At 38.0% G+C, this 16,887-nt stretch overlaps 1 protein-coding gene across 3 annotated transcripts in view; it reads right to left on the minus strand.

Moving 5' to 3' along the window:
• Window positions 1-13,269: 13,269 nt before the first annotated feature.
• The window catches only part of LOC149828945 (uncharacterized), a 35,243-nt gene continuing 31,625 nt past the window's right edge, over window positions 13,270-16,887 (minus strand). For all 3 annotated transcript variants that reach the window (XM_090017811.1, XM_090017809.1, XM_090017810.1), the window contains one exon: window positions 13,270-13,949. In XM_090017811.1, coding sequence (XP_089873937.1) covers window positions 13,605-13,949 — 345 coding nt within the window. In that variant the 3' untranslated portion in view covers window positions 13,270-13,604. The remainder of the gene's footprint in view (window positions 13,950-16,887) is intronic.

Consider the following 16,887-nt stretch of genomic DNA (forward strand, 5'->3'; position numbering starts at 1 on the left):
TTCTTTTCTCTTTTTTTGTGTAAGGAAATAAGAGGCCTCATCAATTGAAACCAAGCATGTCCCAACATTTCACAACACCTCGACAGCATTACTAAACCCAAAGTGTGCCCAATCTAAATTTTCCTTTACCAAGCCAAGTTGAATCCTCATAAACCCAAGTCATACCTAAATTATGTAGAAAACTAAAACCTAGTTTGACTTCAAAAAATTCTCCAGCCTCAACCGTGATGAATCTATATCTACATTTTGAATCCTGAATTCTTCAGTGTGTCCCTAACCTTCACCCGAAATCCTAAGATTTATTGAGTCCCCATTTATGAGAACTTGATTTTTCAATTCAGTTGGTCGGTAACAAAACCTAGCATGCTCCTTCATAGTTTCAAACTTTTCTAAACTTCAAAAATTCATAAATCCCTATTCTCATGGCCTATGCCACTAAAATTTTGACAAAATTTTTTTTTATAATGCCTAATATCAGTTCCTAGAATTTTAGATTTTTCTGTCACACAGTTTGGGAGAAATGAATTTTTCTCTTTGGCCCTGCATGACTCAGTCTGTCCTGCAGAAGTTCTGAAAATTTCAGTGACTTCTAAAAATCATAACACTCAGTTCTGGTGTCCCCTAGAAAATAAATTTTGTATATACTTTCTATAAAGTATCATGAACCATTCTCTAAAATTTTAAAATTTTCTAATACACCATTTGAGAGGAATGATTTTTCTACCCAACCCAATTTATATCTCCCTAAACCCATGGCCTTTGACCTTGAAATTTAGACTTAACCTCTCCTAAGATGTCTATGACCATATCTCTAAATTGCATGATTTTACGTTGTACCATTCAGGAGAACCAGATTTTTTGACAAAGCCTCCTATCCCACTTATTTGACTTCCCTAAACCAAGTCCATTGAACCTAAACCTATGACCCTTACTTGAGTCAACTCGCGTCCAGTCAGTTGAAGGTGGAGGTGCTACATTAATGGATAGACAAAGATTCATGAGTAATTTGGTGCATCTACCCAGCTTGGAAGAAGTTGTTGTGGTTCTATCTCCATCCTTGGGTACCATCAAGGAAGTGTTGTGACAGTGTGGGTAGATCATCGTGCAAGTTGCATCTGGCAGAATCTTAATCAAAATTTTGAGAGTTCTCTTGGTAATTTGCCAACGTTGTTGCCATGACTTGGCAACCTGACCATTATTGCATTTGTAATGGCTTCTTCAGTGGAACAAAATACAAACTCAATTGCAATAACTTATGACAAAGGGGAGCAGTATAACAATCAGTGAAATCAGAGTAGCGCAGCTGATGCCGGAAGGGGTCTCCTTGAAATGCTTCATTGCCTATGAGACTAAGAAAATCTCGAGGAGGAGGGGATGATACGTGTAAGACCTGTGAATTTTGTAAATTTTTAATTGTGAAGTTATGCAAAATTTTAGAATATTATTATTATTAAATCATTAAGCCAAGTGAAATTAAGAGTTTTAAGAAATTTAAAATTTTGAAATTCAAACCCTATACTTAAAATGGTGTTTGGGTTGATAATTAGATATGAATCTTTGGTAGATCCGAGATCCACTATCAATAGTAATTAGGTTCAGTGTATGGGTCATGGTCTCAAGAGAATCCGAAATTCAACCCAAGATTGGATATGGAGTGGTCTTAATTCCAACGAAATGGATCCAATTTGGATCCTGATCCAAATAAGAAAGATAGGAATTTAAAATCCTGAGAATGATAACAATAAGAAAAAATGTAGAAAATTGAAAGGTAGGGTGGCTCGTTCCCCCTGTGGGACCCACCTACCTTGTTAAATAATTTAATCTTTAAAAAATAAGGTGGAATTATAATTTCCTAAAAAAACTAGATTAGGATAATCACTCATCTAATTCATTCTCAAATATGAAAAGGGAATAAAGTGTGATTATTGAAGCAAGTATAGGTCGCCCCCAGTGGGACCCACTTGCCTTGGAAGGGTGGATCGACCCCCCCCCCCCCCCCCCACACACACACACACTTCTCCCCCTATGTTAAGATTTCAAAAAACAAGATAATGATAAAATAAATACCATAAAATAAATTAAGAAAAAAGAAAGTTAGAAAAAAAATTAGGAAAGAAATTTCAAGAGTTACTTACCTTGTACAAGGGAAAAAAACAGAAGGGAAAGAGGGTGGCACCCCTCCCTCCTTCCAATTTCTTCCTAACTCTTCCTTCTCTCAAACCCTCTCCTATCCAACGATTTTTAGAGGTCTCTCTGTCTCTCTCTTACACCAGACGACCGAAAGAAAGAACTCCATTGTTGGAGCTTGGTGGTGTTGTTCGGAACCGTGCACATGACTAGAACTTGTATTCAATTTCATTCCATACTTTGAGGTAGGATTCTTGGACCAAGGGGCATGAGTGAGGAGCCAGTGTGCAAGATTATATTGGGAGCCAATATGTTATTCAACTCTCATCTCTCGATGGTTGATAGCAAATTAGTGGCAAACTCAAATCACGAATGTGTGATTCGAGTGGTTATGAATAAAGAAAAACCTATGTTTGGGTGTCATAACTTTTGTGCATGTTATTTCTTCACTCTCGTGCTTAGAGTAAATGGCATTATGTGAAAGATTAGACACTACTCGTATATATACATCTTATTCGATGTGATCTAGCTATTCATTAGTCGAGGAAAATATATGTATATGTATAGAGGTCTACTATAATGAAGGTGAGAAGATCATCTACAATTATTGGCCTTAATAATCATTGATTTTGAAATTTACATTTATAAGTTTTTTGTTCATAGAGAGTGTTATTTTGTTGTGTCACTCACACATATGCACGTGTATGTTATTTCCTTCCAAAAAAAATGTATGGAGTAAAAATTTCGTTTTACTATTGTGTAATGATACTCGAGACTGAACTAGGGCCTACATGACCCTAGTTCATCTCTCTATGTCGCACGGCCTGTGGGTCAGACCAACCTAGTGGTCGGTCTGACCGGTTGGGCCAGGGTCGAATAAAGCACAGTGAAGCAGCATGGTGCTGCACCTCTGCCCAACACCATTGTTGTCTGCCATTGAAAAAAAATATAAATATAATTTGATGGCAGACGAGATGGGACCACTTGTGCCCAACCGCCCATTTTCATGTAAATGGGGGTTTGTCGTACCCAACTAGTTTGTTGTGTTGCGCAAGGTGGCAGCTACTGCTGTTTCTTCTGGTGCAGCAGCAGGCTGGGATCGAATGATCCCATTCCCCCTTCTCCGCCTGCAGTCGAAGACCGACCGGGTGCATTACTCTGCCGACATGCCTTTGGTAAGCTTCAACAGCAACATGCCAGCGATAGCAACTCACCCTGCTGCAGTCTCTGCAAAATAAAAAATGGTTCAAAAATAGCATATCTTGTTCACCCGTGAAGGGCGTGCGATCAGACCAGCATTGGTTCATCGTAGCCCGATCATAGAGGAGGTATATATATATTCTTCCTACGCAATTAAGTAGAACAAACGGCTCGTTCGTAGATCATGTCAATACATATATATATATATATATTAGATTATTATTACACATGTGTTGAACACAAAGTGAAATCTATGAAACGAATGTTTTCTCGATCGTATGCAAATGACTAATGCTTGAAGATGCATTGGTTAGATTAAATATACATTATGTTTAGTTTCTCTTGATGGTAATTCAAAAAAAACATGGAAACCAGTTAGTTTTTATAGTCATTTCATGCAAAATAATATATGCGGGTATATTTTCACAAAGTTTGCTCAATTACTACTTTATGAACAAATGAATGATTTATTTTTTTGAAAGGTTTTTGTAAAACACATATTTTGAGAACTATGATGTTTAATTGGTCTGCAAATGTTTCACAAATTGATTGGCATGATCGGGTCTCATTCACGAACTTTGTTCTATCAAATGTATGATTATATATGTTGCACTACAATCAATGTTTGTAGGATCATGCTAAGACTCAAAAATAAGCTTAAGGTTTCGCAGAACCTTCATGATGCCACACGAGCACTTGTGACATTTTATATGTAACATGTGAACTATGTTCTATTGATTTGTAATGTATTGAGCACACCTGTGTGATTGGCCCCAATCTGGGCTTGTGGTCGACACTGACCTATGGGGTACCATGCGTACACCCAAGACATAAAAATTTGATAAGTTGCATGTATACAACCTATACCAAATAATATATGATTGTTTGACTACCTCTTTCATGTAGTCTACACTATTGCCTTACAAACATGTTTTCTATATACCCTGATGTGGTACTTGGGTTTTCAAAACTCTGGGTTGCCGAAGAAAGATAGGTATAGTGGACTTTAACTAATCAAATTAAAAAAACTAGGATACACATCTAGTGTTGGGCTACCTTGGAGAGGGTAGATGGTACACACTTTGTGGTTTGTTGTTGTTGAAACATACAACATTTTTTTATTATGCTACAAGTGACAATAGCTCGATGGTCATCCGCCCATAGAGTTAGGGGACCTGGACTACCAAAACTAAATCCTAGGCTGGTAGGTCTTAAACCTTCTGCAGAAGTCGGATGCATCATGTTATCTCGGCCTTTAAGAGTTATCTCTTGGTCATTATACCTCTCCTTTTGGAGTTTGATTTAGATAGTTAACTAGGGTATTAAACCACTCAAAGAATAATAGACTCCCAGTTGATCTCATCTATCTCAACGTATTCAAACTGCGAGTACCCATATAGAGTTAATAAAATGAAACATAATCATCATTGCACAGTTTTACTTTTTGCACATAACAATATTTACATGAATGAAAATGAACTCAATTATGCTCTTATGTGCTAACACTTTACTTATATGTCTTGGGAAGAGATTTTCTACTGAGGCTTATGGAGTTTGGCCCCCAATATTTACCATTTTTCATGTCAACATGAATGAACGCGAGTTATTGCGACATGCTAGTAGTGGAGTCATGGTGTTCACCTCTTCCTTGCCGATCTGGGAACCATTTTTATTTGATTTACTAGTTTATTCAAATTTGGAGCTATTTGATGTAATAATTGTTAAAAAACTCGATGAAATGACTTATTTTTTAGTAACTTTATCAAAGATGTAGTAATTTATAATTACCCAAGATTTTTCAACTCTACTCTATTTATTTTCATTGCGTATTGATTTTTAAAAAAATGCTTGAAAAATTGGATTAAATTTTGGGGCGTTACAATACGTTCCCATTTTGAAACCGCATCCAAACTCCCTCCTATTCATACTCATATCCAAAACCAAGGTCGTCCAAGCTCAACCAAGCTGGTCAAAGATCAAAAGCCGTTCTGTTAGAATCAATTTCATGAAGTGATCCCTAGTTGATCAGATCCTTTAAGCTAAGATCCAGTTGCCCTGACCCAATCCACCTTGTAGGGGCATTGTTGGTATTAATAAAATTTTGTGGCTCTCCCTTGGAGGGCGCCCAACCCACTTGAATGTGACTTAGATTGACATGTGATGGTGTTTAAGAAGACTCTTAGGTGTTACCTAAGTTGGGAGGATGTATTACCTAAATTTAGATTTTTTGCTAAGTTAGGTGTTAGCTAGTTAGGCTTTATCTCTTTTAAGTTAATGAGTTCTTATTTTTAGTATTTATCATTTAATTTGATCTTGTTAAATGTGTAAGTCATGGCCTATATAAAGGTCAGCCCTTTGTTATTGATATATAAAAATTATGTGAATCAAGAGTTGAAGCGCTTTTTTTTAATTTGTATATCTCTCTCTCTTGGGTGTGGCCCTTCTTCCCTTCTCTTCCCTTGGCTCCTAGGCCTTTCTCTAAACGGGTCTCATCTTTGACCTTGTTGTGAGTCCTTTTCCTTGACTCATCTTTCTTACTCAGCAAGGTTCAGACCTTACTTAGTGCAACGACTGATCCCTAATAGATCTTTATAAGTGGTTCTAGGCTGCAGCCCAGATCCACCTTCATCGAGGTGCTCAAAGACTAAGTGCAAAGAACTAAAGCCTTTTAAGGTGCAACGTCCTCCCTGTACCAGACCCAGCCCAACCATGCCAAGTTGTAGCAGACCACTCCAACTACCTCCCCTAAGTTTCAGTAAGTCTAAACCACCTTCACCTAGGCTTAAACTCACTTTTGCACCTGTTTGACCCAAACCAAATCTAGTTAATGAGAACTCCAAAATTTGACATATCTTCATTAAGTATAGATCAATCCCTGAAAATTTGAGATTTTTCTGCCTAACCATTTAGAAAAAACCTAATTTTTAGTAAAACCTGTTAGACTCAAACTGAACCTATCTTTTGTTTTTTCTGTTTTAATCCATTCAAATTTGGTTTTTGGATCTGGTCTGAACCCCGTAAGCCTGGAACGTATCAACACTCAAGAGTGCTGAATGAGTCACTTTTAATTTTTTTTTTCTAATTTTAAAATATGTTAAATTAGTAAACTAAGGGAAAATTCAACCCATGCCCTGAAACAAGTTTGAATTGGCCGATTCTATAATCGGCCCCATATAAATTCGAATTTGGACTGATTCAATAAGTATTGTCCTATTCAGACCCATTTGCATCGATACTGACAACATTACTTTTTATAACCATGATGAGGAGCCATTGGCTTTTTTCACAGTTGATATGGGACTAAACTTTGTCCATGTTAGCACAGCACGTTAACTTTGGGTCATTAACCTATTAAAATAATAACTTGCCAATACTTGTCTCTAAAAATGTGAATGTGACATTATTTTTTTAATATTCAAAAAATATTTTCAATTTATCACAAGATCACTTTCAAAGAAAATTTCATAATGAGATGTGACAATGGTTTGGGCCTAGCCAAGAGTCTAAACCCATGCTTAGGCCTAGGTAAACGAGTGGAACGAACCAAATAGAGGGTATTCAACTCATTTCTTGTGTTGAGCCCAGCTGAACACAAGCTAACTCATATATATATATATATATATATATATATATATATATATATATATATATATATATATACTTTAAAAAAAATCAAAAAATGAGATACGTGAGAATGGTTTGGGCCTAGTCAAGGGTCTAAACCCATGCATATGCATAAGGCTAGATGTTAAACAAGCCAAACACACTGAATAGAGGGTGTTCAAGCTCAGCTCATTTCTTGTGTCAAGCCGAGCCAAGTTCGACTGGTGAAAAGCACAAGCTAGCTCACACACACACACACACACACACACACACACACACACACATATATATATATATATATATATATATATATATATATATATATATATATATATATATATATATATATATATATATATATATATATATATATTCAAGTTAAAAATAATAGAATTTGGACCGTGAACCTAATAAACCAATCTCAAACTAGCTCATTTACAAAATAAATAATTATTTCAAACTTGTAAACAGGAGCATTTGAACCCTAACCTTATTGCTTGCAAGTAAACACTTTAACCATCTTTCATCTATGATATAAAATATATGTAAAATATATTTATTATTAATTAATGAGTCTGTATGAGTTAAGCCAAGCGAACATTGGTCGTTCATGCTCAAGTTTGTCGAGCCTATTTCACAAGTTCAAATGAGCTCTTTACTGGCTGAACATGAGCCGACCCACGAGCCGCCCAACTCATTTTCCCGCCCTACATAGGTCTGGTCTAAAGGGGTTGAAACACCCTGAACCCATAGCTGCCTAAGTACTTAATTACTTAAGGTGGCAATTGGCTGTCCTGGCTTGGTTAGCTCATTCCATTCAGTTTTTGGATGGTCCGTAGACGAGTAAACCCAGCTCGCTAAAGGGATGAATGAGGTCTAAGCCAGGTAAGAGTATTGGGGCTCAAACTGGCCCAAATCCAACATCATGTTTAAGCAATTAATCATTTTTTAAGTACAATAGTATAGAAGTTCCCATGAGGGGGTGGGTGTCGGACTCCTCTTCCACCGAAGAGAGCTCCATGGAAAGGCCTTTCTTTAAACGGGTCTCAACCTTGATTATTTTAACAGTCTTAACTAAGGGATCTTGGGTTTGAACTCAAATGGAGAAGCCCTGATGGATGCAGCCAACCAATTTTTTTAAAGAACGTGGACCAAATCCAACCGCACGTCTTAAGGTTTTACTCGTGGGTCTGAACCTGAACAAGAAATGGCCCAAACCTAATCCATCCTGTTTTAGCCCCTACTGGACACACGTATATGATCCTGTTTGGACCAATCCTGACCCTCTTTTCCTATATCATCAACTGTCCCATAGGCATAAATCTCATTCTCGAGATTTCATTGCTAAAAGAAAATTCAGATCCACCTTGTATGTAGGGGGTGCAAATGGGTTGGATGCAGGATGGATTATGGTAGATGGGACAGAATGTAATTATCCAAATTCAAACCCAAATCCAAGAATAGTCAGATCATGTAAGTCCAAATCTAATGTGAATGTAAAGTCAGATCTTATCCATGGTCCATATCTTGGAGTGATGTCTCTGATCGAATGGATTATGCAAAGATTGATAGATTAGTTGGAAGATACAGTCGACAAAATAGGATTGTTTATTCATTTGAGATTTTTATTGCCAAGGATAAACAGAAGTCCAAGACAAAATTTTCCTACTGAAAGCCTTAAATTTTCTTTGACTAATAGTAGGGCAGGAGATGGATTACGTTGTGTTGGACCTGGGATCCAAATCCAACACTTTACCTTTTGGAATTGGATCTTCAAATACAATTCAAAAGTGTGAGCATGACTGATTCAAATACATCTGATCAAATTTTGTTGCTCATGCATCGTGATTTTGTGTTGGATCTACATTAAATACAATTCGCTCCTCGTGCTCATAAAAAACATACTTTCGGCCTTCTTCCTATTTCAATATCACTATATAAAATCAGGATCTACTTTATTGATCATATTCAAAATAAGATCTAGGTCCAGATCTATTACTTAATTTTGATTTGAATTTCCTATCCCTTTCCAGCCCTACTTGAATTTAGGCTAAAATTTTTTGGTCAGTCTATTATACTTAAAGGATACATCAACCCTTTTTGCTAAGGTTATCATGATCATGGTAATGTTTATCTCATTTGTATGGGATCTGTCATCATCATCATAATTAAGTCTTATTCCAACTACATGGGGTCAGTTTTACAAGTCTTGTTTCTCCATTCCTATCTATCTAAAACTAAAACTTCGGTCATTTTACAATCTTTGATGTCATAATGTAAATCAAAATTCATTGTATCTATCCTTCATTTTCTTTCATGCATGTGTAATTTCTGCATTTTCAACATTCAAAATTAATCATCAAAATATCACATTCATATCACACCTACATCTCAACCATAAGTTACATCAAAATTACAACTTGCACATAGCATTGTCGCATGCTCGAGAAGGCCGCATCCCATTCAAATTATTGCGATGGAGATCAGTGACACTTCTTTTTCACTATTTGGGACACATGGTTTCATAACCTTTGGAGTGATCCGCCAGTCATTTTCAACATCAATATCGTCTATTGTTTGGGATAGTTGGATAATCAGTAAAGGAGTCAGGTCAATATATGGTGCCTGAGATACATGCACATTCTCCACGAGATTGGCATCATTTTTTTATCAACTACTATTTGTTTAATTGCTCTTCATTAACTTTGAAAACTTTCAAGTAAACATTACTACTGGTTAACATCGACTTTACATCATCATCATCCTCAACATCTATCCACATTTCTTGGTTATTTAAAAAATAACTATACTGGAGGCTCAATAAGTCTGTTGCATATTCAGTTTTATGAGACATCAAAGCCGCAAATTTCTTAAAGGTAATATTTTTATAAACCAATCAAGATTTTCACTTAATGTAATCAGACATTCGGTAGTGTACTTTAGCCCTTTCATACGTCATCATTGACTGCCTACAATAACCACGATAGTGTACTTTAACCCTTTCAATACCTGTGCACAGTAAACCCTAGCCCCATTATACTGACACAAGAACAACAAATATTAACTAAAGGAAAAACAAAACAATCATAAATCATCTACAATAATATATAAATTTCTATACAAAAAACCATAAATATAGTAAACTCTAAACATTGAATCAAGTGGCTGGAGATGTCGATGACAACACAAGAAAACATACAAAAAATATCAATAGCAACAACTAAATACAAATATGCATGGAGATATTCAATGATCGCGAACTAAATTCATTCACACCCTTTATTATAGGCTGCCATATTAAACATAAATATGCATGGGGATACCCACGTATATATTGTATGGAACTCACCTTTTGAACCTCTAAACAGAGAAATCGATCACAAGGATGGTACTGCAACCTCCTTGAAATTCTGCAAGGGTTTTAGAGAGAAATTCTTTGTAGACACGAATAAGAAGAAGAAATCCTTGAATAAAAAATAGTATATATATGAATCAACAAAATCACAACTTTTAAGAAAAATCGCATATAATAAAAATCTCTCCAGTATTTAAGTAGCATATTTGTGATTTTGTTGGTTTCCTTTAAATGGAGTTTCACACATAAATTTATGTGATTCCAAGATATATGCAAAATGGTATGATATTTTCATAAATATTTTTATGCAAAATTTTTATTATATGCAAAAGAGTAGGGTATTTGGGATTTTGGTAGTTTTAGTTTCACCAAAATTTCGCAAATAAATTTATGCAAGTTCGTGAGTTTTTGCATAAAAAAAACCTGCAACTCTAAATTTAAGTGGGTGTTGGACATAGCTAACGGGCGATACAATTTTATCGCAAAAAGGCTTAAATTCGCAGTTGCAAAGGGTAAAAAGGTCCTAACTATGTCAGATATTTATGATTTTGAACATCAAGAGAATATCAAGAATTATAGGGTTTTTAGGTAATTTGTTCAAATTAACTGTACAGTACGATCATTTCCTGAAATAAAAACACATAAAAATGCTAAACCTTAGAAAAACAAAAAGCACAAGAAGAAAAAGAAAACTGAATGATATGTCGGAGAGGCCGTCGGGCAACAGAAAACCGGGGATGCATGTGGCATGCCTACTGCCCTAACCCCTTAGCCGTCATCAAGAGAGAGAGAGAGAGAGAGTCGGGGTGGGGGTTGGGCAGGGGCACATTGTTTTTGCGATGTGAGGTCGACCCGGGTTGTGCCCTCCTTGACCCGGCCTCTTATGCACATGGCGGGTTAGGGTGGGCACATGCCTACCCTAGACACAACGTAACTCAGCCCCTGGAACAATCACAACCGAGAAATTAGTTGTGATTGTTGGTCACAAGGTCAATCATGTGACCAACTTTTACAAGATTTAAGGTAAAAACAGTCACAGTTGGCAATCACAATAGCAACTGTTACTTTTCCCATGTTTCACTGACTTTGAGAAAGTGTTGTGATTGTGATTTACAACCAAAAGGCCAAGAATAACCAGGCATTGCAAACATGTCCCAAGTAAATAAGACTAAAAAATGTTTTCTTTTCTTGTGGAGAAACTTGTCACGCCTAAATAAGAAGCAACCATAAATAGTGTTGCTCTATCTACAAGATGGATGACAGATCATGATCGTTGCAACTCTAATAGTATGTTCGGATTCAGGGAATTCAGTGACTGAAATCAAATCCCACTAAATATTCCTGTCACTGGAAAATGGCCGAAGGATTTAGTGGAATTCAGTATAATCGGATGTCACCTAATTCAATGAATCCAAACACACACGGCTTCCAAGTGAGTGATTTGGGTTAGTGTTGGTAGGCGTCAAATGCCCCGGTCATGGGCCTCACCATTTACCCAAGTTTGTTAAAACTGTCACAAAGAATCAATGTGGGTTCCAGTATCTCCGTAGTCTAGGTACTTACGGTTGGAAGAGTGTTCAAACTGTGTCAAGGGGCAAAATGGCTTTTAAGGTGCTGGATCCATTGAATTCTGGTTTGATCCTTTGGTTGATCATAGCCCTTTGTTCTCGTATATTCCTCAGCCGATCGAGTGTGTCATGTACAATTTATTCTATCATATAGCAGTGTCTTGTTACTTATGTGTTTCAGGTTCCCCCCTCAAGCTCTTCTTCCTACTCTGGTCCATAACCAGGTGTGAAAAGCAATTCGCCCTGATCGTTTATCTTGGATGTTGTCTCCTGCCTTTTCAGAGAGAACAGCTTGGGATTTTTTTTTTTATAATCCAAGGGACAATAAGATGAGAGAGAATTGTTTACGGTGGTTTGGACATATTCGACGAAGGCCTAATGATGCTCCAGTTAGAAGGATGGAGAAATGGGAAAATATATTAGTTAAAAGAGGTCGGGGTAGGCCTAGGAAGACATGGATGGAGGTGATAGGAAAGGATATGAATGCTTTGAACCTCACCGAGGACATGGCATTGGATAGAAATGAATGGAGGAGAAGGATTCATGTGGAAGACCCAGAATGATTTTCTTTGTTGGTTCATATCGCCGACCCCAATTGTTTTGGGATGAATGCGTAGTTGTTGTTGTTGTTGTATAATCCAAGGGACAAAAACCCCCTATTACACCAACCACACATTGGCTGGCCTCCTGTTGGTAAAACTCTTAAGAGCCCCCCTGCCCACCGGAGAGTACACCCAGCTTCGACCTTGCAGCAGATCCCCCCTGCCCACCAGAGAGAAAACCCATCTTCGACCTTGCAGCAAGAGACGCTGACCATGGGTTTCGAACTTGTGACATCCCATCAACTTGGTGACATTCACAAGGCAAACGGCTTGGGAATTACTTCGCAAGAGAGGCTGTAGTTTTAAGATTTGTAAACAGATATGATGCAAAAATTACGTGAAGTGAGATCGGTCGGTGACAAATCAAAGAATTCATCGGTAGTGCTCTGCCCAACCCCAGCCGAGAAAAAAAAAAGAACTAGGCTTGAACCTAGCACTTCTTTCTAGGGACAGATCAACTAAAATGACAGCGTGGGCTAACTTTGACCTTGGCTGGGTAAGACAGCCTGTGATGCAGAGGGCAAGATTCATAGTAATCAGTTAGACGTAAAAAACCCATGCCAAGCCTCAGTAATCATCTGCTCGAAGGGACTTATAAAGTATGGTGAACAAACCTAGATAAACATAATTCGCCAGTTTTAGATAGAAAACTGTTCATGATCATAAACAGGATGCTGATTATATTTTATCAAATTAAAGGCCCACATGGGAACCATCAGTTATGTGACAAAACCTGATTATGCCAACCTTTAAGGCATCCCTTTCAATTTCCAACAGAATCTATCCTGACAAACAAGGCAGCAAAATCTATCAAAGACGAATAAAAAAATCATTTTTTATTATGAGATATGAAAAAGCATGGGGATCCTCGAATTTGCTCAGAACAAGTACCCCAACATAGAATTGCAATCCATATATACATCTTTTTCACCTTTTTAGCAATGACTTGTGTGGAACAAAAGAAATATTGTCAAGCTTCATCTAATAACCTTTGGCAAAACAAAACAAGCCAGGAGTTTTCCTTCGTTGTTTGATCGCTTCCTGTGACAATCTTCAGCTTGCATGTCGATTTGAAAAATCAGGGCAATTCATGATCTTAAGTCACCAGATTCCAGTAAAATCAAGACGAGATTTTAAAGCCATGTAAGCTTATGCTGGACATGAATTCCCATCGGCTGGTTTTGACTTGCTCCGCACATATGTCAGCGGTCTCCTAGGGGCAGCACCCAGCGGTGTACCAGTAGGTGTCGTGACAGGAGATGCACCATGAGAGTCAGTTACAGCATTGGTAGTCGGTGTCCCAGGAGAATCACGCTTCCACTGTAAACTGCGGGGACCAACTTTCAGAGGAAATGGCCTTCTATACATGCCTGACATGCCTCTTGGAAAAGGGGCAGCATGAAGCATCCTAGAAGGATATGGAGAGGCGCGGTGAAATCGAGACCATGCAACCATCGAAGCAGCCTCTTGGGACATGGAACTTCTTGGAACGACCTGCATCAGCAAATAAACACAAGTATCAGAATTGAGTAGCAAAATGCAAGCAAGACGTGATTGTGCTCAAAAATGAATACAGGGGCTACACATACAAGAGTCCTCAACCTATAGCAGCATCCAATTGGTCAAAATAAAAATACGGAAGTTTCAACCAGGATATGAAAAGAAGCACGAATAATGGTGCTAATCAAGTTTACTAATGACTTGATAATAGTATTCACTCACAGAAAGTGCACTAAGGCACATAACTGTAATGAAATACACTAAAGACACATAAGAAATATTGCAGCGCTATTATGAGGAAAACCTCACTTGAAACACACTGTACAACGGGGACTAACACCCCTTATTTATACTTACATATGAGAGGTCTAGCCGTGGGGAGATAGCCCAACGGCTGGTCAACAGTCAATTCAAAAAGAAAAAGCAGAAAATAAAAAGGAAAAAGAAAGAAAAGATAAAAAATACAAAAAGAAGAAAATAAAAAATACAAGGAAATAAATAACATAAAGTGCCACCTATATATGTATATTCTTAACTATATATATACTCTTACATAATTGAATTAAGAGTATGTGTATATATAAGCACATATATATACAAAGTATATACTTATTGTACAGGATACTCCAACTACTCCCATTTCACAGTCCCCTTCTATACTAGTCTTGATGGAAAAATATACAAAAAATGGTGTCACTCACGTTCTTACAATGTGTCCTCGTTACATAAAAAAGTATCCTTCTCTAAAGTTTTTGACCTCCAAACTTCTAAAGTTTTTGACCAACTAGGCCCTGTAAAATGTGAATTGCTAAGTTGTTTGTACAGATAAACAATTGTAGCAAATATATTCCTATATATATATATATATATATATATATATATATATATATGAAAATTGGTTCCACCTAACCGCCCATACAATGTGAACAGTGCAGATTCTTTATGTTTCACTCGTGGGACCTAGTGTAGTCTTATACACAAACAGGTCATCTTCGCCCGCACGGCAAACTTGCCATCATCATGCTCATGGTTGGGGCGCCTTCCAACCCCAACAAGGGCAATTTCAAGCCCTTCGTAGTCCTCGCAGAGAAGAGCGACCACCAACGCATGCCGTAGGGATATCAAATCCCTTAAAGCACCAACTTGTGGTTTTTCAATGGTCCAACCTAGTCCTCAAGTAGGGAACGCCTATTTTCGTATCACCCCAAAGCGGTCCTTCAAAGTGTCTTCTTGGTCACTCGTCCACACAAAGGGCAACTCATGGCCCAACGCTGCAACTCACATCCGGAGATAGCACGTTGCAACTCTCATTCGAAGTCAGCAAGCACATTCTTGCAGGAACCAAACCAACGAACCACGAGCGACTTTTTCCGTACACACAATCCACAGAAGAATTGTCAAACTCAAAAGACCAAAACAACAAGCATTTTGCTCAAGATGGGCACTCCGCTAACCCACAATCACGGGAGAGAACATAAACGTTCAATTGAGCCTCCCATCTCACAGGTGGAAATCCATCCAGTTAAATCCAACATGTATTCTTTGCATGCACAACGCAAAAGCCACACTCCACATGCGAGCCTAACGCATGACTAGTAGGAATCTTTGGCTTATCCACATCCCCAACAACCTTACACTTCTGCTTACCATCGACAAGATGACCCATACTACCCTGCCAATAACTTATTGTTGTGATCGACCAAACTTTAGGTGAGCAAATTCGCGTAAACAGGACAAACCATCACTGCCCTCTTCAGTGTCACACTCACTGAACAATAAGGTCTTTGTAAATCTTTCTGCTCTGATGCCAATTTGTCATGGACATAGAATTTTTCGTAAACCCACGACGCGCCAAACTGCCCAGTCTGACCAACCTAAGGGCCAAAGGTCGCGCACCAACACTTTTCCATGTGTTGAATCGTTTCATTGGCACTGCGCACCACCTCGTACACAACTGCCTAACAGAAGTTGATCAAACGCATCTCCAAATGCGTATTCTATCAGGTCCATGCCACTTATGTGCAAAGCCGTCCCATACTGACTAGCAAGCACACGGATGCCTTAGTCTTGCATGTCATGAAGCTTATCGCGACTCCATAGGCACGCTCAAGCATAATCTCGTCATAGAAGGGACAAGGCCTTGCGACCCCCCGTCTAAAGACCAGTTGATAATTATATGTCATAGCGAAGAGCACCACCCAAACTCATTCGTCAGCCCTTAGGCATTCACTCGCCTGACCCTGAGTCACCATACTTGGTTGGAACTACCGAAGGTGATCCTTGGGGGAATTAGCCCTAACCCACACGCACCCCTGTGCATCCAAACGCTACGTGTGGGAAACGCATCCAAGTCGAAAGGTCCTTAACCAAATCTCCAAATGGACAAGACCTCAAGAGAAACAAAGCACTCATAAAAAACACACAAGACAGAACACCCACAAGTAAAAATTAATAATTTTATTGATCTTAAAATACATCAAGAAGAATGCACAAAAGAAAGAATGGTGAGATCCCATTAATATATACAAGAGGGCCAAAGAGCTAGCCGTTGACTAACGGCTAGTCAATCCTACCATTTGAATTACAATAAACAAAAGAAAAAAAGAAAACAAAAAAATAAAAAATTACATTTAAGCACTAAGTACCTTCTACTATACTTATATATGTATATACATACAATATGTATATACAGAGTGATGTGCAGCTGATCACTTGTTAGGTGCTCAAAAGAAGGTCACTCACGTTGAGAGTCCATCGCGGCATGATGGATGCTCAGCGTCCTTTTTGCGCAAAAAAAACTTTTAGTGGCGCACTAAAAGCGCTACTAAAACTCTGGGACCTTTAGTGCGCTTTTAGTGCGCCGCTAAGACCTTTAGCGACGCTAAAATAGCACCACCAAAAGTTTTTTGCGCAAAAAGATGTTGAACATCCA

Source organism: Nuphar pumila, chromosome 9 (assembly GCF_984573655.1).
Source record: "Nuphar pumila chromosome 9, dmNupPumi1.hap1.1, whole genome shotgun sequence".
NCBI lineage: Eukaryota > Viridiplantae > Streptophyta > Magnoliopsida > Nymphaeales > Nymphaeaceae > Nuphar > Nuphar pumila.